At 37.2% G+C, this 22,589-nt stretch overlaps 1 protein-coding gene across 1 annotated transcript; it reads right to left on the bottom strand.

Annotated features, from left to right (window-relative positions):
- Positions 1-4,305: 4,305 nt before the first annotated feature.
- LOC140157076 (actin-related protein 6-like) lies at positions 4,306-22,320 on the bottom strand. The gene is made up of 9 exons (XM_072180140.1): positions 22,225-22,320; positions 14,670-14,787; positions 13,758-13,950; positions 12,771-12,906; positions 10,776-10,931; positions 9,254-9,368; positions 7,618-7,741; positions 6,900-7,038; positions 4,306-5,284 (listed from the first exon to the last, which is right to left on the bottom strand). The coding sequence occupies exons 1-9, from the start codon at positions 22,299-22,301 to the stop codon at positions 5,155-5,157; spliced, it is 1,188 nt and encodes a 395-aa protein (XP_072036241.1). The 5' UTR covers positions 22,302-22,320; the 3' UTR covers positions 4,306-5,154.
- Positions 22,321-22,589: the final 269 nt, after the last annotated feature.

Below are 22,589 nucleotides of genomic sequence, written 5' to 3'. Positions count from 1 at the left end.
CAACACCAATATCAGCAGTAGATAGCTACTTCATCGATACCAATATCAGCAGTATATAGCTACTTCATCAATGCCAATATGAGCAGTAGACCGCTACTTCATCAGTGCCAATATCAGCAGTATATAGCTACTTTATCAATACCAATATCAGCAGTAGACAGCTACTTCAATGCCAATATCAGCAGTAGATAACTTAGCTTCATCAATACTAAGATCAGCAGTAGATAGCTACTTCATCAATGCCTACATCACAACCTGCTTCATCAATAACAATATCAACAGTAGACAGCTATTTCAACAGTGCCAATATCAGCAGTAGACAACTACTTTATCAATACCAATATCAGCAGTAGACAGCTACTTCAATGCCAATATCAGCAGTAGATAACTTAGCTTCATCAATACCAAGATCAGCAGTAGATAGCTACTTCATCAATGGCTATATCACAACCTGCTTCATCAATAACAATATCAACAGTAGACAGCTACTTCATCAATGCCAATATCAGCAATAGTAGCTGTTTCCTTCTATAATCCTGTGTTTCTAGTACAATACCATGTCAGCAGTAGATACTAATATATCAATTGGTTTAGGGATTATATTACATTGGTTCAACAGACAACGATGTACCCATGCATGTATTTGTGCGCGAGGGCAGCTTTCGCTGTCCATTTTGTGAACCAAGATGCCCACCACTCCAACATGCCTTGCCAACCCCTACTTCTGACAAAAATCCCATCTACACTACTGCCAGCGTTCGAAATAGGGCCGGTCAGCCGGCCATGGGCCTGTAACTTTTTGGATTGGCCGGTAACTTTTCTGACCAGCATCTCAGTTGCTGGTCCGGCTGGCCGGTAACTTTTTAAGGTCAAGCCAGGCTGGCCTGTAACTTTTTGAGGCATATTTCAAACACTGACTACTGCTTCAAAGAGAATGGCTTGTTTGCTAGGGCCAGAATATGATATCAGGTTTTGAGGATGTGGCAATTATATTGGGAGGATTTATTTTACTTTTTTCGTTATAAACTTCAATTAAAAGATTTAGAACCCTTGAATGTGGACATGAAAATGCAAATTATGTTACTATCTATCAAGCGTGTTGGAAATTATTAAGAATAAGAATATGGATAAATTTTCCTTTACATCTGTATAGGGGTATGGTGGTCTAGCGGTATGGGCTCTGAATCATAATCATGGAGGGTTGCGGGTCTGAACCCCAGCAGTGATGCTATTGTGTTGTACCCTTAGACAAGGCTTGTCTCTCTCCACCCAGGTGTATAATTGGGTACCCAGCTTATGCTGGGAAGGTGAATAGACTCGTTGTGCAGGAAGCCTGACAGACCAGCCCCCCCCCCCCACCCCACAACAACATTATTGATGGAGGAGTCTGGCCCAAAGTCGCTTCAATAGAGAGATGGACACTCGGCGGGCTGTAAAATATTACAGGCATGAAACTTTACCTTACATATCTTGGCATATCTTTTAACCCATGTCCATATATGAAATATATGCAAATTTCAAAACACCCTTGGTTAAACCTACTTCCTATTTTTCAAGCAATTTTGCCAGTATTATTACAATGACAAGGCAGTACATCAGAGACAATGATTTTATAAAAAAGATGTATCAAAATTTATTACACCAAACAATAACCATCAGTTACATCACATGAATACATGTTCTTAGATTTAAAGGTCCGTAACCCGATCGACAGCATCATCCCCGATTTTTTTCATTGTTGATGAGGTTTTGGTATCACATAATAGATACTATTTTTCTCATTACTATCCTGAAATTTGACGCGCTCCAAGTCGATGTATTTCCGGAGAAATCATGAATCACAGCGGTTTTTACAGGTTACCAGTTTGTAAACAATAAACATTTCTTCGGATCATGGGAAGAGAAAAAAGCGAACTACGCTAAGTGTAGTCTCGCGGCCAGACTGTATGTGGCTATCACGAGGATCGACGAGTGTCAGACCGACGCAAACTGGCTGTGTAGGAGACTACGCTAAGTGCTGAGGAGACGGTCCGCCGTATATAATTAAAACAATTCCTTGATTATTTCAGTTGGTGAAATAGCTCAATTGGCTAGCGCTACCGTTCTTTTACCCGAGAGGTACCGGTTCAAAACCTGGTATCGGAAGGTTTTTTTCTCTCCATTTTTAACCCAAACTTTTTTATATTCATTTGAAATGTACATATTGCAAGGGGAAATATATTTTGTTTCCTTTTTTTTCTGAAACGGTACGAAAAAAAAAAAAAAAAAAATATTTTCCGTTCAATACGGGCCGGGCTTTGAAGCATGTCAGCATTCGTCATACTGAACGGGAATTGTTGTTGTTGCATGCCTACCCAGAATGCAATTCACGTATACAAGGTATTGGATTGCAAATTTGGCTATTTATTCACATTTACGCTGAAAATGCTCTCGTTTTTCACAAAGCAGCATAAAGGGGAGATATTTGATATTATTATGTAATTTTAAAGACAATCCATATCCAAAACCAATAGGGTTACCCCCTTTAACAATGAACTTCTTGAGCTAACTGGACATTTCCCTGGGCAAGGACCTGTATAACTGCTTAATGTCTCTGTTACCAGTACGAAAACTCTGCGGAGCTGATCCTGGCTGTGATGGCATATTGTAGTATGTATAGGGTGTGCACTTTTTAGGTGCAAGTCCCCAAATAGTTTATAAAAGCTGTATCAAAATGATTGGTACCCATCAGTTTAAATTGCTATTGGATGATCCGATGAGTCAGCACATCAAAATTCAAAATAAGATTCAAATAATTTGTAGATTAACTGTATATATCATCAAGTCATAAACGACCCAGCAAACACAAGACTAAATATTATTCGCAAAAGGTCAGAAAAGGTTGCCAGAAAATGTTTAAATGTCGGGTTATAAAAAGGGTACTTAAATGATATAAAACATTTTCATAACATTCAAAAACTTTTTTTTTTTTAACTTTGCAAAAAATATTTTATAATACCTTGTTTTCATACAAAATGTTTCAAACCGTTTTCATAACCATATAACCTATAACGTGACATTTGATGTTATCAAAATATTTTTATCAAAACCAAAACTGAAAATATAACACATTTAAAAGGTTTTAACAACATTTTGTGTTTGCTGGGTATTCATTCTGGAGAATTGATGGGTACCCGTCATTTTGATGCAGTCTGTATGGAGTGTCTTGGGCCACAGGGGTCAGCAAATTCTTGTAATGTGTGAGGAGGTTTGTGGGTTTTGTGCCTAAGTCAAAAGCTTACTATAAAATAACTGTGCTTTTGTGAGTTTTTTGGACAACTTATCCAAGCCAAAATAAACCCTTTGCTGCCTATACTGAAGCCTTTCGGATATTCTATGAACCAAAAGCCTCACCCTCCCTGCGTTAGATGATTTCTTGGACTTCTGCCATTTTAAGCTCTTGTAACCAACATATTTTACCACCTAATTGATTATGTAATGTTGAATTGATAGACACAGATTGAGTAGCAACTCATTTTTAAAAGAAAACCTCTATTTTGAGGATGTTACAATACCTCTGTTCAGTGTGTGCATAAAGCATACTGCATCACCCAATATTTCAGAACTATGTATGGGACCGGGCCATCGGGACGATACCTAGCCTGGTGGTTCCAGACACAACGTAGCAAAAGTTGCAAAAAAAGTGAGTTCAAATATTAGATTAATACCAAAACTCTATTTCAGAACTATATTCCACTTGCGTTGAATAGCCGTTACTTTTTAACGACGTACTACACATATGGACAGGTTGATTAAGCCTCAAACTGGGCTCTTCCAGTTGATATCCACACTACCCCTGTGGAGGATTTTGGAAATATCTTCCACAAGGGGAGTAGGTTTTTCAAATGTAATTGGTCAGTCTTAATCATTTTGAAACCCATACTCTCCCTCTATCATGGATTTTCCTATTTCTTCCACAACTAGAGTGAGTATTTCAAATGGAAGTTACCCAATTGTTTATTCTATTCAAAATTTATACACCCTCTGTGAAAGACTTTAACTAAATATTCCACAGGGGCAGTGTGGAATTCAAATGGAATAGCCCATTTGTGCATTTGTGGCACTTCACTGATGCATCAAAGTTTCAAACAGCTTCTTTATACCAAAAAAAAAAGGTTTGTCTCAAAGCTCACGAGAAATTTAAAACAAATGCTAAATGCAATTTTTTTTTTTTTTATTCGTAACTTTTTTCATGGTATTTTGAGAAAAAAGTCTGATTTTCGCTGATTTTTCTGGAAAAACTATAAAAAAAAAAAAAAATTCCGCATTTCTTTTTCGTGCGATTTTACAAACGCACGCGCAAACTTTGAGACGAACCTTTTTTTTGGGGGGGCCTTAACAAAGACAAGCTCAATTTAGTACTACTGTGTGGTTGTATTTTTGTTAACTTTGTCTACCATCCCTGTGCTTCTGGATTTTTTCTAATGCAGATGTAACAGTGCATGTACACCATTCTGGTTTACATACTGCATTAGTTTTTATCTTGTCTTTGTTCCCCACACCAAGTTGGTTTACCTGGCTCAAATCTTTCTGTTTTTATATATTCTAGGTATCCTCTTGTATCATCCTTTGATCCTTGGTGTGTTTTGTACCTTGTCTGTTGGAGGCACCATTACCTACTTTGTACTACTGTTGGGTTCTGTCACTTTTTAGTCTACTTCCCATACAATCTATTCAGAGAGCACGACTCTGTACAGCCCTTTGTGTTGGTCAAATGCTACACGCTTGTCCAACTTTTTGTGCTGGTCATATGCTACATGTTTCTCCAGCTCTTGTGCTGGCCATATGCTACACACTTGTTCAGCTCTTGTGCTGTCATATGTTACACCCTTGTCCAGCGCTTGTGCTGGTCATACATTAAACATATATCAAGCCCTTGTGTTGGTCATACGCTACACGCTTGTCCAGCTCTTTGCGCTGGTTATACGCTACACGTTTGTCCAGCCCTTGTGCTGGTCACAAGCTAAACACTTGTCCAGTCCTTTGGATTAAGTTGGTCTTGTTGTTTGCAAGGGACACATACTGTGGCTAGTTCTATTGTGCTCACAACAATACTGCCCCCAATTCAGGACAATGGATATTGTTCAATTTTCCCTTCTACAGACCAAACTGGTGTCATACATCAAATCTGTCCTCGCATAAGCTGTAGCCATGCTCCTCATAGAGTTTCTTTGTAATGACCTCCTTAGAGAAATTGCTGGATTGGCTCAATGCTTTCCCACCTTGCCATGCGTATGTTACTGGGCTACAATAAAAAGAAAACAAGAAACAAAAAAAGTGAATTTACTGAGATGTTATTCACCCTTTTATTCATTTCAACCTGCTATACCCTGAACGGACATACCAGGTTTACAGTGTGACTAAAATGACTAGTGTTTTTCTTGTTTCCATTAAAGACATACTGGCCTATTCCAGTTGAAATCCATACACCCCTTATGACATGACCTTAATCTCCCACACTCGGGGTATAGATTTCAAATGGAGTCACCCATTCAGGTAACCCCATTTGAAATTCACACTCCCTGTGTTGGAGATTAAGGTCATGTCTGCCATACGGGGGTGTATGGATTTAAACTGGAATAGCAGAATGTACGATTTCCGGCAAATTTTGTTGTTATGTTTGACCAAAATTGATGAAATAAAATTAGTAATAACTGTCAGAAAGGTTTTATGCACATTTTAAACCAAAATAATGAAGTAAAATAATGCAACACAGTCCAAGTATTGAATCCAAGCTAGTGCTGACTATATTATTATTAGCCTCTTTAACTCTGTACATAGTATAGGAAGGAAGTTTCTGATCATTATGGTTGCAATTGGATTTGAACTGTTCACATGAGGATGAGACCAAATTTGAACCAAAAGCCTTATGTAATTGTTGACAGACACACATACTGACTGATGGACACACACCCCGACACACGACTTGTGATGCTATAAGGTATTTTTCCTTTGGATGACCTAAAAACATGCCACATGTATACAAATCACTACAACTGAGCATTAAGAAATTGTTTCTTCTACAAAACGCCTATAAACCTTGAAAACTGCAACAGGCTATTTGAGTTGAAATCCACACACCCCTGCACACCGCCTAGCCGACATCGCCTGGCTAATAATTACTTGGTACAGCAGAGATACTAAAATAAATACCCGGGATCGATACATGTGAATGTGCTATGCACGATTTGATATTAGATGATAAATCTTTGGATACCGGGGTAGAAAATGATGAATATCTCCCGTAATTATTTTGTTCTAAAGAAGCCATATTTAGATCCTTGCACTTGAACATATGTGTTGACAGGATATGATAATCAAGCGATAGTTAAGCGTGCGTCTTGAACTCAAAAACTGACGAAAATTCTGATTTTATATTGCGTTGGTCCTGTATGGACTACAGCGTAGCTGCACTCACTCCCATGGAGGCAGTATAAAAGTAGATGACCATTGACCTCAATGGCGTATACAAGCTTACTCACACACAAAGAAGTCAATTACCGGGCTATTGTCAGTAGCCTTAGTCATGTCCCTCAGCTCATTATGCGTCTCAAAGGTTGGAACAAAATGGCCATGCATGGCTGTGGATTCAACCTACATGTACCATGGCGATTTCTGCCATGAAGATATCGGGGCGATGACACTGTGCCCTGTGCAAATGGGGTTTAATACCTGAATGAGTACGGGGTGACTCCATCCTTGTATGAGAGATTTTAATACACCCCATATGGAACACATGACTTTTAAGTCATGTGTTCCATATAGGGTGTATTTCAAATGGAATATGCCATTGCCACTTTTGATTTGAGAAAATATTACACAAATCACAAAATTATTTCAACAAGGCATAAGAAACTTACTTCTGTGGTGAAGTAACCTTGACATCAAATTCTACCGGCGCCATTTTGCGCACATCCGCTTCCACTCTTTCCCTGAATCCCGGAAACAATGCGTTGCCTCCTGTTAGAAGGATGTTTTTATATAAATGTGGCCTCATTGCTGCAAAAAAATAAAAGTTATGTAAGGAACACAAATTCTAACTCTGAAATCACAGATAAATTTTCAATTAAATACACCAGATATATCCCCCCCCAAATTGGTGTATTTACCCCTCCCCCCCCTTATGCACGCCCACTGTATTGAACTGACAGGGCTAACAAAAACTAGTGTCATTTTTTTTCATTCAGATAAACATGTAAATGCTTGTTTAGACACAATTTAACCCCCTGAGCACTACCTGCCGATCTAATATTGCCTATGATTGGTCAATTACATGATATCTTCATTTCAATCACCAATCAGAATGTAGCTTTGCAAATAATTCACCCTAATCTTTTTGCGTGGTGAAATTATTCTAACAATGCTGCTGATTGGTCCAATTATTGACAATGAAAACTTCTTTTTGGCCAATCGGCAGGTAGTTCTCATGGGGTTAAGAATCTGGATGGTTGTTGAGATGTAAGTGGCCTGAGTGACTTAGGAGAATGCAGGAAAATGTGTGTCAATTTGAGCTATAAATCCTGAACACTGGCTGAAAATAAATAAAAGTGCTGAAATGCAGTAAACTAGCACACTTACCGGCGGGACAAGCATCAATGGAATGTATTATAGCTTCTGATACGCCCATTTCTGTTATGCCTATGTCTGACGGGTTGAATAGTACCTCTGGTATAGCAAATCGTTCATTGTTCATTCTCACAATCTGTAACGTATTTAAATAACGAAAGAGAACAAAAACTTACTAAACAAAGCAGACATTGAAACAACAAGATTTACCTTGGATAAAACCTCAGATAAAACAAAAACTTGAAAATATACCTGGTATTCCAGGTACTATCTTATTTGAAAAAAACCTCCTCAGTGTCAAAAAGATGGTGGGCTACTATATCCTTACCTTTGCTATGAATAACACCACAAGGTATACAACAACATTCCAGAGCCGTAGCCAGGGGTGTGACTCCCCCAATTTGCAAAAATATATATATAAAAAGTCCCAAAATTTAAAGCTTTTATGGTCAAAAAAGGTCCAAATTTGTGAAAGAAAGTCCACTTTCACAAAATTGCCCCCCCCTGGCTATATGGGCCTGCAGCAGTCTTTCTGTGAAGGTTTTCATTTAATATGATGATGGGCCCAAAGATCTTGCTGACATATTTTTCATTAATGTCCATTGGGATATCATGTATTATACTGTAATTAAATCACTTTCTTCATGTCTGCTTTTGTGACACTCCCGCATTCTGAGTCATAATGAAGAACTGATTTAACATTGCTATTGTAAAGTTTTTAATCCGTATTGTTGTGAGTTCCAAATTTGGCCGAATCTCAAGAGAAAGCATTTCTTGCCTAGCATTGTCCAATTTGATTGATTCTTGGCGGGTGCTGTTAATTTTCATAACTTGAATTTTCTTGGAATCTGTTTTCCAAAACAACAAAGTGATTCAGTTTTCTCTTGAATATGATCAAGCTTGGAAGACAGCAAAGCAAGGTCATCAGCAAAGTCTAAATCCTCTAGAAAGGAAAAGAGAGTCCACTGAATGCCTCTAGGTTTGTCATGTGTTGTACTTACATACATATACTTGTACTACTATATAAATTTTGTGTAATACTTTGTCAGCTATCTTTTCCTTCTGTGCTACAAATCACATGTGACGTGATCAAGCAAAATCCGTTGGAAGTCGGATATATTGATTTTGAGATATTGCCAAACAACAGAAGTATTTCCTTTTGTTTGACTCCTATTGTTTAATTCTGTAACTGCTCATATCTTTTGAACTGGTTGTCCAAATTCAATGGCGTTTCTGCAAATTGTAGCTTTGCTAATGCTGTTTACAATCCTATAAGAAACTGAAAATTGAATATGTCTGGCTTCAGACTGATTTTGCTTGATCACACCACATATGTGACACGCTCAAGGGAAATAAGTCGCATGTCGCTAATATTGATTTTGAGATATTGGCAAAGAAAGTGTTAAAATTATTTTGTTTTATATTGTTTTCAGTGATTGATAAATTGATGTAACTTTGCAAAGAAAAGTTGTATCAACAAGGGCTATCAACAAGCTCTAAACGTCCTCTTTAGAAATGTATGTAAAACTCATTTTCGACCAAGGTCGACATGTGACTCATTCCTCTTGATCATGTCCAATATGCTCATATCCACAAAATTCATATCCTGATTTTACAGGAAAGTATGACCATTCTGCTTATTAAATACCTGTTCATTATCAGCTGGTTTACTGAATGCTTCCTTCTTGATGTAGCCCTTCTTGATATCTGAAAAATCTGGCAGCACATAATCCCTCACTATGGTATTGTCTGCACCTTTCAATCTGCAAAGTAGAAAGTAAAATATTAGTTTTAAAATACAACAGCAAAAAACAATGTTTCCCCATCCCCACCATTTGATTTAGGGTCAGGTGACAGGAAAAAACCTTCTTATACGGCCGTATGGACCTTTCATGTAGGGTCGGTAGGTTGGGTGTTTTAATTTGTTGTTGTTTTTAGCAAAGGACTCTAAAAATCACCCAAATCTGTAAATAAATTGTGATTTTTTCCCCCTAGTTTCTCTTGCATATTTTTCAGTCAAAATAAATCTACTTTTTGCCCAAACAGCATACCCAAAACTAACATGCATACTGCAATTTCTGTCACTCTCAATCCACTTTTAGGTAAACAAATAGCTGATTTTCCATGAATTTAGCAAATTTAAAATGAATTTTAAAATCCCAAAACGGAAAATCTTGGGTCGGTTGGACCCGTAGAACAGGGTTTTTTTGGAGGGTTGCCATAGGGTTCCATTTAGGGTTAATGGTATTGGTTAGGGTTTAGGTTTAGGTTTAAGGTTTATGGGAAGGCTTAAGGGATCTAAAATGAGCGTTTATTGCGTTTCGACAGTATTTTTTGTGGGACATGAGAGCTCCTCAGACCTATCGAATTGCATTCTGAATACGAAGCATGTCTTTCTGATATCAAATAATTTTCATTTTTTGAAAATCACAATATAATACAAATTTTATGACAAATTATACAAATTTGATATTTTTCAAATTTTTGACCCCAGCCCTTAAGGTTTACAGTTCCGTTCAGTTTTATTTCATCAAATACCAACTAAACAAGTAATTACAATGATAATAAAAGCTTTCGCAAACATCAATAATATGGTGAAAATGATGTAAGGATGCCACTGAAATGCAGGGCATGTTATTGCGGCACCCTTTCAAAAGGTCATTATAAATAATAATGAATTAATCAAAGTATTTGACAAAATATTATTGTAAAATACTTTTTTGCCAAGGTTAAAAAATTGCCAACACCTAGATAACATTAAGTTGGAATATTTTGCGATAAGTATTTTCAAACATTTTATACCCTTTATATATGAAGAGCTTATTTCCAAACCGTGTTAAATCCACAACCCCATGTGTCGCATTTACTTGTGTGATACATTCACAATTACCTTGACAAGTTTGACATTAGCAACAATGAGTTGTACCTTCTACAAGCTATTATTTACCATAACAATGCTGCATTACTTGTTGCTTTGTAATGGTACATTCAACTGAAACTATAATACCTATAACATTGCAATATCGCACAGGGAAACCAGATACATGGGTTTGTGGACTTAACATGGTTTGGAAATAAGCTCATCATATATAAATCTCGACATTTAAATGTTTTCTAAATTTTATGAATGCTTACAAAAACATTTTGTATCAGAAGAAATCAGCACTTACTTAGCTGTTTCCATATCTTTGAAGAACTGATTGGACACATAACACACATTCTCTTTGACCTGGTTGATTACATATGTCTCATCCATGACATGTAGCTGTCGATATGATATGACTTCCTTCAAGTGATTCGTCAGAACTTTACCACCAATGTTGATCCTTCATGTAATATAAAATCAGACATATTATAAGCATTAGAGGACAATTTGCAATCACCTGTCAGGGCTGTACTCAGTGTACATGTATTACCGTACTGACGCGAGTATAGTCCCACCCCGTTTTTGGGTGAACATTTTTCAAATTTTTTTTTTTTTTTTTTTTTTTTTTTTTTTATTTTTTTTTTTTTTATATTTTTTTAAAATTATATTTTATTTTATAAAAAAAAAAAAAAAAAAATTGAATTTGAATGCATTTTGAAATCATTAATAGAGTATGACATGAATACAAATTATCAATTTTCATATTAAAAATACAAAACATCTTGAATTTTTTTTTTTTTAGGTCAACCATGATGATCCTAGCATTTAGGTCCAGCTCCTGGGACACTCCAAAGCGAAAAAATAAAATAACTTTTTTCAAAATTTGGGGTGGGACTTTACTCGAAGGTGGGACTATACTCGCGTCAGTACGGTACTTGTTTTGATACTAGCTATCGCTGGGATTTTCTGGTTCTTTTGTGCCCGGGAACCATATGTAATTTACTGGCGGATACCCGCCCATTCATATTTTGCAATATCAAAGTGAAGTAGAGTTGGGCGACTATTACTTTTTTGCTAGTCGGCTAGTTGGCAGCAAATAGTCACGACTACGACTATAGTCGCGACTATCTGTGGTCAAAATTGGACCGAAAAATCGGGTCACAGATTGGTGCAAATTCACGACAACAAGTCAACAACAACAATTTAATGATGATTTATGGACTTTATGATTACTTCTTGGTTAGTGTTACTATTGGTAAGACAATGTCTAATGTTTTTATCACATTTTCGCAGTTTATATGGTAGGATTTGGTTTTTTTTATTTTTGGTGCGGATATCTGCCGCTTTTAACATAATTTTTTTAACATAAAAATATAGTTGCAATAGTCGACTTTTGGTTTTCAATAGTCATAGTCGCAACTACCAGTAATAGTCGCAACTAACGACTATTGGCAACTTAGTCGCCCAAGCCTAAGTGGCGACTGATGTACTAAGTTCAGACTGTGATAATGCATAAAAATTGCCTTCTTATAGACATTAACAGGCTTTTAGTTGTTGATTTTGCTACCAATAATTCTTAAATTTATCCCATCAGGGATTTTTTACGATGGGTTATGCAGGCTTTTAACTGCTTGTCCGAAAGTGCCTTACCATACAACTTTTGAGATTGCCCATCCAAAAAAGTGGATGGGTCTCTGGCGAATACTTTGAGACTGGGGTACACAGAACCTTACTACGTAAGTTCATGCTGTGCAGAGTGTTTGTTGTTGAGTAAGGAGGGATATGCCTAATAGTCATCTTCATGATACAATCTACATCTACTTTGATTTTACAACCCTAAAGTTCGATGAAGTCCTATAAAAGAAAGTCCTTCCGTTAGAAGCCTAACTCCCTCCCCTCTAACGTAAGTGTCAAATATCGAAAATTACAACCCGTATTCATTAGGATGCATGGCCGTCGCTATGATAGATGGGGTTGTGGTGAGGGCAGCGTTCGAAATAGGGCCGGTCAGCGGGCCATTGGCCTGTAACTTTTTGGCCTGGCCGGTAACTTTTCTGACTGGCATCTAGTTGCCGGCCCGGCTGGCCGGTAACTTTTTGAGGCATATTTCGAACACTGGGTGAGGGGTTGCGACAATACTAGGATATTGATCTTTTTTTCTTTTTTTTTTCTTCGTACCTTTTTCGTAATCGGACTTTTTGACCCCGTCCCCCCTAATGAAAGGAATTTCATTTGCAGGACTTCATCAAACTTTTGGGTTGTTCCCTTACTGCAATTGAGATCTTTATATGGCTCTTACCTCCTAACACCATTTTTCACCTTCTTTGTCTTGTGATAGGGTACAATGTGAGTGAAGGAATACCCCGAGTCTACCACCATGCAACCCAATTCATCTGGGGTCTCTTGATGTTTCTTGAAAGCACTCAAGGAACAAGCTGAAAATAGAATTTGACAAAAAAATTCAGAACACTTGTTATCCTTGTAGCAAGTTGTGTATTAAATGTATTATATATTTATGATAGAACCTCTGTGGATAAGAATAGACTGTCCTCAAGCCCCTCATATAAACAACAAAAATCCACAACATTTGCCCGGGGGGGCACTCAACTAAAATGTTGGTAGAGGTGTGCGGCGCGGAGCGCCAAACTGTGGGAACTAAGAACTAATTTTGAGTCAAAATAGGGGCTTGATGAACTGAAATTCCAACATATTTGTGGGGCTCTGTGAACTAGTGAACTAAAATTGGCCAAATTATACCAAAAATGTAGGCTTTGGAGCTAAAATTTCCAAATTTTTCCAAATTTTAGGTAAAGAGCTACAATTGTCAGAGTTTGAGGCTCAATGAACTGGAGCATATTGCAAATGTGGGGCTTAAGGAACTGCCGGAGAGCCTGAAAAAGGGACCCTTGACCGCCGCACATACCCATACCACCTTTACATGTGAGTGCCCCCCCCCCCCGGAACATTTGTCATACTTGTATTGTATAATGTATCACACATTTTACAATAAAACAGTCAGTCCTCATCAGGGCCTAACAATTCTCTTAAACAAGAATCAGTATTTAATTCACCCCAAATCATATCTATTCAGTACATGGTAAGTTGCAAAACATGCAAATATGTTCATTAATATTCATAAACATGCAAATACCTTGGCACTTTGACTTAACTAAACATCACAAGAGGTAATCCCATTTGAAATACACCCTCCCTGTGTGGAAGATCAAGGTCATGTCTTCCACGGGGGGTATATGGATATCAACTGGAACAGCCCATTGTCTCTTACCATTTGTTCTGTGGATAGCTTTAAACTGATACTCTTCAAAGAGGATTTCGTTCATTGCTTCTTTTATGGATGAAAAGTTAAAGCATGGTTCCGTCATTATGATGGTGGTGTCTTCAAACGAGACGTTCATTGTGTCTTTGCCAAACAAGTAGTCCCATACCTGCCTCTGTACATCCCAGTTGATGAGGTAACCCTGTAGAATGTAATGCACACCAAATCATGGTTATATGAAATAATAATAATATTTTGAATGTGGTCCTGTGTCACAACCTGGGGTACCTTTGTGTTACATAGCAAAAAAATGAAATGGTTCAATCATTTTACCTACACATCTCATTTGAAGTGGTTCATCCTCCTGAGCATTTTGACACCTTTTTTATGGAAATCGGTTAAAAATGAGAGAGTGCGGGCAAAAGCAATCACAAAGTAGGGAGGATGTAACCCCACCTCTTCTTTGCACGCAAGGCTCAGAGAGGCTGAAATTTCAAGAATTTTTTCAAGCTGAACGAGGGCGCTGTGCACGCTCATATTTTACATGTGAGTTGTTGATGTACCAAAATTATTTTTAGAGACAATTCTATTTTTTTTTGTATCGCAAATCCGTACACAATAAGGGAGACTGGCTCTTAAGCAGCATTGTTGTTGTAAATAATGGCTTGTTGATGGTACATTGTACAACAACTCATTCTTGATAATGTCAAACTTGTCAAAGTAATTGTGATTGTATCACACAAGTAAATGCGAAACATGTGGTTGTGGAATGTGGACTTAACATGGTTTGGAGACAAGCTCTTCAAATAGAGCATAAAAAATCACTGCACATCTATAAAAGCTTTTCACATTAGATAAGTCTTTAAATCTTCACAAACTTTGAGACTTACTATTTTTTTTTTTTTTTTGCTAGAACTTTACCTTTTGAAATGGCAAGATGTAGTAGAGCCCGGAGAGATCTTTGCAGTCATCAATCTGACTGCCGATAAACTGTTTCCGCCTCTCACTTTTGGCCTTCATGATTGCGTTGGGAACCAATCTGTTGGCATGAAAAACAAAATTGATATTTAGTAAACTTTGAACAGTTGGTGTCATATTCACTTTACAGTACTGTATAGTGCTCAGTAAATTGTATGTTTTTGAAATTTGACTATTATAGGCATGTCCACTAAAAATTGAAGTACTTTTAAATTGATTCAGAACTGACCTATTGGCTGGGAATTGATGAAAGAAACATTTTGGCCGTTTAAATAATCTTAATCGGACGTTTCATTCCAGAGATCTGGCCTTTGAGTGTCACGGTTTTATATAGGGCTGCTAGAACGTGTTAAAAAGGTTATATTTCATCATGACATAAGTTTGGTAACATTAATCACTACCAATTTTGAGAAATTTGCTCCAACTCAAAGGTTATCTTTACTACATTGAGCAATATACTGTGTGTGCATAGAAGCCATGATGGATAGCATATGAAATGGACATAGTAGTTAGAAGTGCATAATTTCAGATGGGTTTCGGCAGGCTTAAACATTCTTTAATTTCTTAACATCCCGTACATTTTGTCTTCAAAAATAGTTCAATTTTATGAGTATGTAAGTTTGCTTGTCTGAATCAATCCAAATTCGGAGATAATTGCGTTTCAAGACCTGATGCACAGAATGGTGTCACTTCAACCTTGCAAGCACTGCATACCGTGGGACTTCATGTATTGATTTTTGTTTTGCATTGACAACACATGGGTGAATGTACACAACAGTAAATGGAAAACTGTTCTAGTACTACAATGTACATTTGTACATGTATCGACTTTAATTTGTTTCCCATTGTCATACTTGGATGCACACTGACCACAGAATGTTTTCTTTTTATTTGAATTAGTTGTTTGGAGGTTTTGTTTTGAAGGACCATTGACTATGACAGAATATCCAATTTAACAATTTTGAAGTCGGCTTTTCAAAAATCGCCCAATATTTAATGGATTTCGCGGGTGAGATTTTCAAAGTAGCCAAAATGTCGCGAAATCGCTGGAGCACTTTGTTTGTCGCGGGACGGAAGTCAAAAGTCGCCCAATTGAGCGACTAAAACTGGCAATATAGTTATGTATCATAGATTCCACTGATTGAAAGAGTTCAACTTCCTGTAACCATTAGGCTAACGGCTTTTGTTCCTATTGTACAATGTATAACATGACATTGCACTAAATCTAATCACCTCATCAAGTGGACAATACAAAAATATTGCCATGATCCCAGTGATGCCAACGCCGCGCCTTAGGCGCACAATTGGGCTACTTGGCGATCACTTGCCGCTACTCAAAAAAGCATGCCGCTACTTGTCTAAAATTGGGCTACTTTTGCCAGTCTCAGGCATGCGGCACTAATTTGATGTATTTTCCTTTCAATTTAGCCGATTTATAAAGGTTTTGAGTCTTTGAAGCTCCAAATTGAAATTACAATGGGTTTTGTGACCATTTATTGATCGGTCAGTAACTTCCCAGTAAGTACCGGAAGTTTCAAAGTCAAGTGCTTTTCCGCCCAATTGGGTGTTTTGCGTTCTAAATTCGTGTAAATCCGCCCAAATATCCGGTATTGGGCGCTTTTTTGGAAGCTTAAAAAAATTGGGCTACTTGAGAATCCTTTACCGCGGCCTGGCGAGTCAATGCGCCGCGCCTTGACGCTGAAAAGTTTTGGCAACACTGCATGATCCTTCCCTAGGGCCTATATGCAGACATATTTGATGCTATTATCTTTTATCACTATCTTATTAATAATAAAACATACTATCCACATAACAGATACATGGTTCCCATAAAAATGTACTAATTTTGTTAGATGAACAACTAAGTAAATAATAATAAATAAATAAACAAACAAAATAAATACTAAATACATAAATTATAATAATTATAAATAAAAACAGCCTATAGATACATAAACAATACACAATAAATACATTAAAATAACAGGAAGAAAGAGAAGAAATACACTTTAGCTTAAATAGTCCAGGCTAATATCAACAAGAACAAAAAACAAAGTATAATAATATAAATAATAATAATAAAAATATTAATAATAATATAATGATAACGATAGGCCTACCCGGTAAAATAGCAAAATAATAACACTTTTAATAATAATACTAGACGTAATACTGAATTAGAATCATCCGTGTAGGGGACCTACACGCACTGTTCAATAGGTAAAATCATTACAAAATTGCCATTCACCATCGATCGATTTTTATACGCGTGATCAGCTGGTGATAGCTCATACAGAACACGGTGCATACATTGGATACATTTTAAATAAAGATTAATTTCCTTATATTATTTCCTTCTAAAGATCCTAAACAATTATTATATTCATATGCAATCTTTTTACTGTCACGCTCAAAGAACGCTACAATAGCGTTTTAACATTGAGGGGATGAAATGTCCAGGGGATGAAAATGCGAGGGGATGAAATGTCCAGTTACCCTGTGTACATTAGCCCTAGAACTCTGGCCATAGTATCCGTTTTTACTTCCACTAGGGCCAGAGGCACTTACATTGAAAAATTTGTTGGAGATACTTGAAAGATCCAGTACAAAAAACCAATGCTTGATCGAATCAATACAAATACATGTATGTGTCAGGTCACTAATTAACTAGCCTTGATTTCAAGGCGTAAGTGCTTCTAAGATAGTGGTTTCTACACAGATACTACTCTGAGATCCATGGACTACCAGTGTTTTCATGGTTTTTATAATATTAAAAATAATATAGCCACAAGTCATCTATGGTCAACCACTATGTCTATGACCATATGTCCAGATATGTCAACTGTCACTCTTTCTTTCAGTTTGCACTTTCGGACAACAGCAAGAACACCTTGAAGGCCTGTCACTAAACAGCTGGAGGGGAGGGAGAACATATCACACCTATTAATCTTCAGCACTTAAAAAGAGATTAGGGCAATTAGCAAAGATAGCTAAAGATTATTGGCACACAACAAATATTATAGTATAACCAGCATGATCAGGGTCTTTGGACACTGGCTGGGTATACTGTACATGTACCAATGGATAGAATACTAAGTAATTTGGTATGTAGGCATATTCTAGTAGGCCTATTTTAAACATGTTTAGAACTGTGGCTTGGCGATGGAGTTTTTCATTTCATTTTCATTTCATTCGGCTGCGAAGCAGGCGACTACAAAGTTTCTCCATGTACTACGATCTGAAGCCAAAGTGGCAATGGCATCTGGCAGTAGAAAGTTGTCAAAATCCCCCAACAGTTTTTTGCACATAAGACAAGTAGGATGTTCTTTGCCTTCCAGGTCTTCTTTTACCATGTAATGGGGTGTAGAGAGCATATCTTCTGCATGGTTCATCTTCCTGCATCCTCAGGATATGTCCCAGGAATCGTAGTTGTCGTGATCTGACAGAGTTGATAAGAGGCACAGTGTTGGTGATGGCATAGACCCTTTCATTACTAACATGGTCGGTGCGCTTGATGTTCAGCATTATCCTGTAACATGATGTGGTCGCATGTCATAAGTTGGGTATGCAAAAAGGGTGGAGGGATTACACTTTTCTGAAAATTGCGATACAAATTTGATTAGCTTTCCGTAACCCCATATCCTACAGCAGTGGTTGATACCTCATTTTAAGCCTAATTTTATACTCTTTCAGTCTACTGAAGCATATAGAATACATTATTCAGTAAAAAAATCACATCAGTTGAAATGAAAAATGCCAGGGGTGGAGGAGCAGGCGGATGTGGAGCAGGCGGATGCGGGAGTGTGCAATAGGGCCTATGTGACAATTCACATACATGTCAGCATGTCAAAACTACTGGTTACTTTTTCAAATCTAGTGAGGGTATGATGTATTGACAGCTTTGAATGTTGAATTTGTACAACTAAAACAATTACTGACTCCTTAAGGTGGCACTACACCCCATGATAAATTTTGTGACTAATTTTGCATTTTTCTCAAAAAATAACTACACACTGGTAAAAAAAAGTTATATATATTATAGGGGCAAGGAATCCAATTACCTCACTGAAATTTCAGTGATTCAAGACAAGTGGTTCATTATATATGTTAAGAAATGAGCTACATTCTTGGGGTACCTCTTTTCTTATCATAAATAACATACCGCTTGTCTTGAGTCACTGAAATTCCAGTGCAGTAACTGGATTTCTTGTCCCTATAATATACATAACTTTTGTTACCAGTGTGGTGTTTTTTTTGAGAAAAATGCAAAAATAGTCACAAATGTATCAAGGGGTGTAGTACCACCTTAAAGAGTATTATGTTCCATTTTTTCATTTTTATTTTCATTTTTAATGAAATCCTAGTTGAATTTCAGTGTATTTAGCAACATGCTAATGTACATTTCTCTTGTTGATATTCATTTCCTCAATAATAGAATAACCGTCTCGCTATTTACTCGTAAAAAGGTCATTGACCTTCACAATGTAATTAACATACGTACAATTATTTCAAATAGTTCTTGTAAAGCATTGATGTATTGTGAACATATCCTACAAATCTGATGACATTCTTGCAAAAAATAAAAATTTAAGAGTCATTTTTGTAATTGAGGTCCGATTTGAGAAAAACGCATTTGAAAATTGAGATTTACATAGACACCTGTGTATTAATTAATAATTTAAAAGCATTATCTCAAAAATTAAGCATGTGTTAAGGTTAAAAATGGTGTTAATTATTAGAGGTTGTCAATATATACAACATATCAATAAATAAACTTTTTGTCATTTTTGACCATGTAATGGAAATTGTACCCAACTTATGACATGCGCCCATGTACCAAAAGCGTTGATCTTATTTTCCATATCAGTAGATATCACCCAGGACTCACAGCCATAGAGCAATACTGTAACACAAGTGGTGTTAAACAGCTTGACTTTTGTTGCAACAGTGATTGTTGGACTTCTCCACAGAGGCTCCAGTTTCCAAAATGCATACCAAGCAAGCGCCTTCTGTCGGGAGAGGTCACTGGTCACTGGTGCGATGGAGTGACCAGGGCCATAAACGAAACAAAAGGACAAGATATCATATCACAGACCTCAGGTCCGAAAGGACTTGAGCAAGTCTACTAATTAACATGATAAAACCCACTTGAGAACACACAATCGCCAGTCATTTCTAAAGATGCATTTATACTTGATCGCTTTTGCAGAAATCTGAATCGCACGCATGATCAGTGTACTAAATCGTCGTCGTATTTGCCTGCTGAGCATACGCATGAATATATTGACACCCTCTGTCGGTCAACGTTCTCTAGAATTGCGTACATAACTTGTGCAGTTAACGACAATGATTCAGTCTGATGATGAGCAACCCATGGGTATAAACTAGACTCGCTTGCCAGTCCTATATATGCCGTACTGTATATTGAGGACTGGCTTATGCCATTTTGGATGTCAATGGGAAATACACACTTAACGATTTGCGCCGGTTAGAAACTTTTTTATCAATGTATATAAAAGTGGTACATTGTGCCAACCTTATTGTGCTTGCTAATTTAAGACTCGGTTGAAACAAAATTAAGGATCAAATGCATTTTAGTGTCCAAAAAGGCCAAATTATCGTCAAAGTTCTGCGAAATCGGCACCCTTGCGAAGGGTTCAGAATTCAACCGGAACGAAAATATCCGATCTTTGCGATCAAAAACACAAAATTACAACTTTAAACATACTATTGGCAAAAGACATTATTACCAAACAATATAGAATAGAAAATTTGACATCATTTTCTCAAAATATTGAAGAAATTTGCTCACTAGACATCGAAAAAGTACGCAATCCAATTGCCGTTCAAACGCGTGGGAAACTGAAAGTGCATAATCCCCACTAGGTATAAACACAGCTACACAATGACTAATTTACATATAGGCAAAGACCGTGTTCATCATACTCGGCAGTGGGGTTTGACTCCCACCCTTTTTATTTTACCCCCACCCTTTTTATTGAGGCACCCTTTATACTGAAAATTCCTGACCCCCACGCTTTTTACTGAGGCACCCTTTATACTGAAAATTCTTGACCCCAACCACTTTTTGCTTTTTCCGCTATTTGTAAACTGACAAAGTCGCACGCAATTTGGTTCAAGTATCAAGTACGCTTGAATTCTGCACCTATTTACGCATGTGCGAGTCCGATGTTTTCTCTCCAATAAGTTAATTGATACATTACGTGAACAATGCAAATTATATGTGAAAAACTACTACTGCACTGTAAAATAAGCATTTTAATGAATAACTGTACTTTTATAGTGTTCAAATGTTGTTCTTGTCATGAAACTTGGCGTGCGCTGTGTTCAGCGACTATATCCTACTTCTTCCGTGCTGCTTCGCTCAATCAATTATGCATTTAATGACGTCACTCATATACGATCAATGTAAAGAAAAAGAACACGTCATAGAAAATCGGACATTTGCATATGACGTAGGTGTTTTGGCAGCGCTTCCGGGGGGAGGATATTGTGTACATTGCACTGGATTCACGTAAACAAGCGAGAGCCTGCATCAAATGGAATTTTATCTTGCGACATAGTGTGCAAGTTTTGGTGATTTTTCTTGGAACTATGATTATTTTATCATATCAGTCCACGCTTTTTACCCAAAAAGTTTAAACCCCCACGCTTTTACCAATTTTCAGAATTTCGAACCGGCACGCATTTAATATATAGGTATCCCAGGCAAACCTAACACATTTGCTAGTCAGCGAAATTCGCAGAGACCGGGGCCCAAACACAATGCATATTTACATGGAAATTTGAATTTTTTTCGAGAATAGGTCGGTGAAGGATACCTACATAAATATGTTTTTTATACTTCACTTGACCCAAATATATGATTTTTATGGTGATAATCAAGTCGCATGGAATTTTAGAGGATTTTGATAGCAGTTCCATTAAAAAAGCTGCTATCGCCATGAGATTAAGATCTAGAAACACCCCCGAAATGCCGTTTTGGGGAATTTTGCTAGCTGAATCTTTTTGATGAAAGTCAATCTTTGACAAGATATAACTTTGCTACGGAAAGTGCTATGAAAAAAAGGTTTTCAGTGTTGGCTTTGTTTACTCAAGGGCTTTAATTTGATATATAAAATGATGCAGTTTGATGTCAAATTTGATTTCACCTAGCATACCTACATTTAAGCGTGGACTGCCGAGTGTGTTCATGTACCGTTACTCAGCCAAACATGGCAGAGTAGGTCCCGGATGACGGTACATGTTCCTATCTCCTCAACGTTATACCTTTCCAACAAGGAGAGAGATACGAAAAGCGAACGTTTAGTGTACATGTACATCACTGATGTCAATCAGTGCCGAATTCGGCAACCTTCCTTTCACAAACCGGCATGCTCAGTGAGCTCCAATACTCATGCAATACAAAAGAATTTAGACACACTGATGCAAATCAAATGATACAGAATAAAAATTAAGCATAATCGTTACTAAATACCTCGGTCCACTTTCTGTTGAGACGCCGATTTTGGCATGATATGCCCCGTTATCTAAAATCACAGTACCCATTTTCATGTTTTCATGTTTTCGAAATCTGCACCAGAGAGTTGATATTCTTGAGAGGGCACTCTATTCACGTGGTTTCTTTTCCAACGCTAAAAGATCACGAATTTTGGTGGTTTGCAAATGAAAAGTGTCCGCACTATCGATTGATTACGTAACTGTTATGAATAATGTATTAGGTTTTCAATGCAATCGCCTCGACCCATCAATACATATTATCTGTATTTATCAAAGTACTTGGAATAGCAATCTGGTGAGTTCACTGAACTACGCCCTAATACTGATGGAGTTTTAATGGCG

Source organism: Amphiura filiformis, chromosome 7 (genome assembly GCF_039555335.1).
Source record: "Amphiura filiformis chromosome 7, Afil_fr2py, whole genome shotgun sequence".
Taxonomy (NCBI): domain Eukaryota; kingdom Metazoa; phylum Echinodermata; class Ophiuroidea; order Amphilepidida; family Amphiuridae; genus Amphiura; species Amphiura filiformis.
This window is presented reverse-complemented; position numbering and strand designations above follow the sequence as displayed.

Bases quoted from the DNA above. Each gene is read 5' to 3' on its own strand.
- LOC140157076 (XM_072180140.1), bottom strand. From the start codon at position 22,301: ATGAAAATGGGTACTGTGATTTTAGATAACGGGGCATATCATGCCAAA. The intron at 12,907-13,757 runs GTAAGAGACAAT...TTCTATTTTCAG, and splicing joins AGCTATCCACAGAACAAATG to CTTGTTCCTTGAGTGCTTTC. The intron at 7,039-7,617 runs GTAAGTGTGCTA...ATTTTTTTGCAG, and splicing joins CATTGATGCTTGTCCCGCCG to CAATGAGGCCACATTTATAT.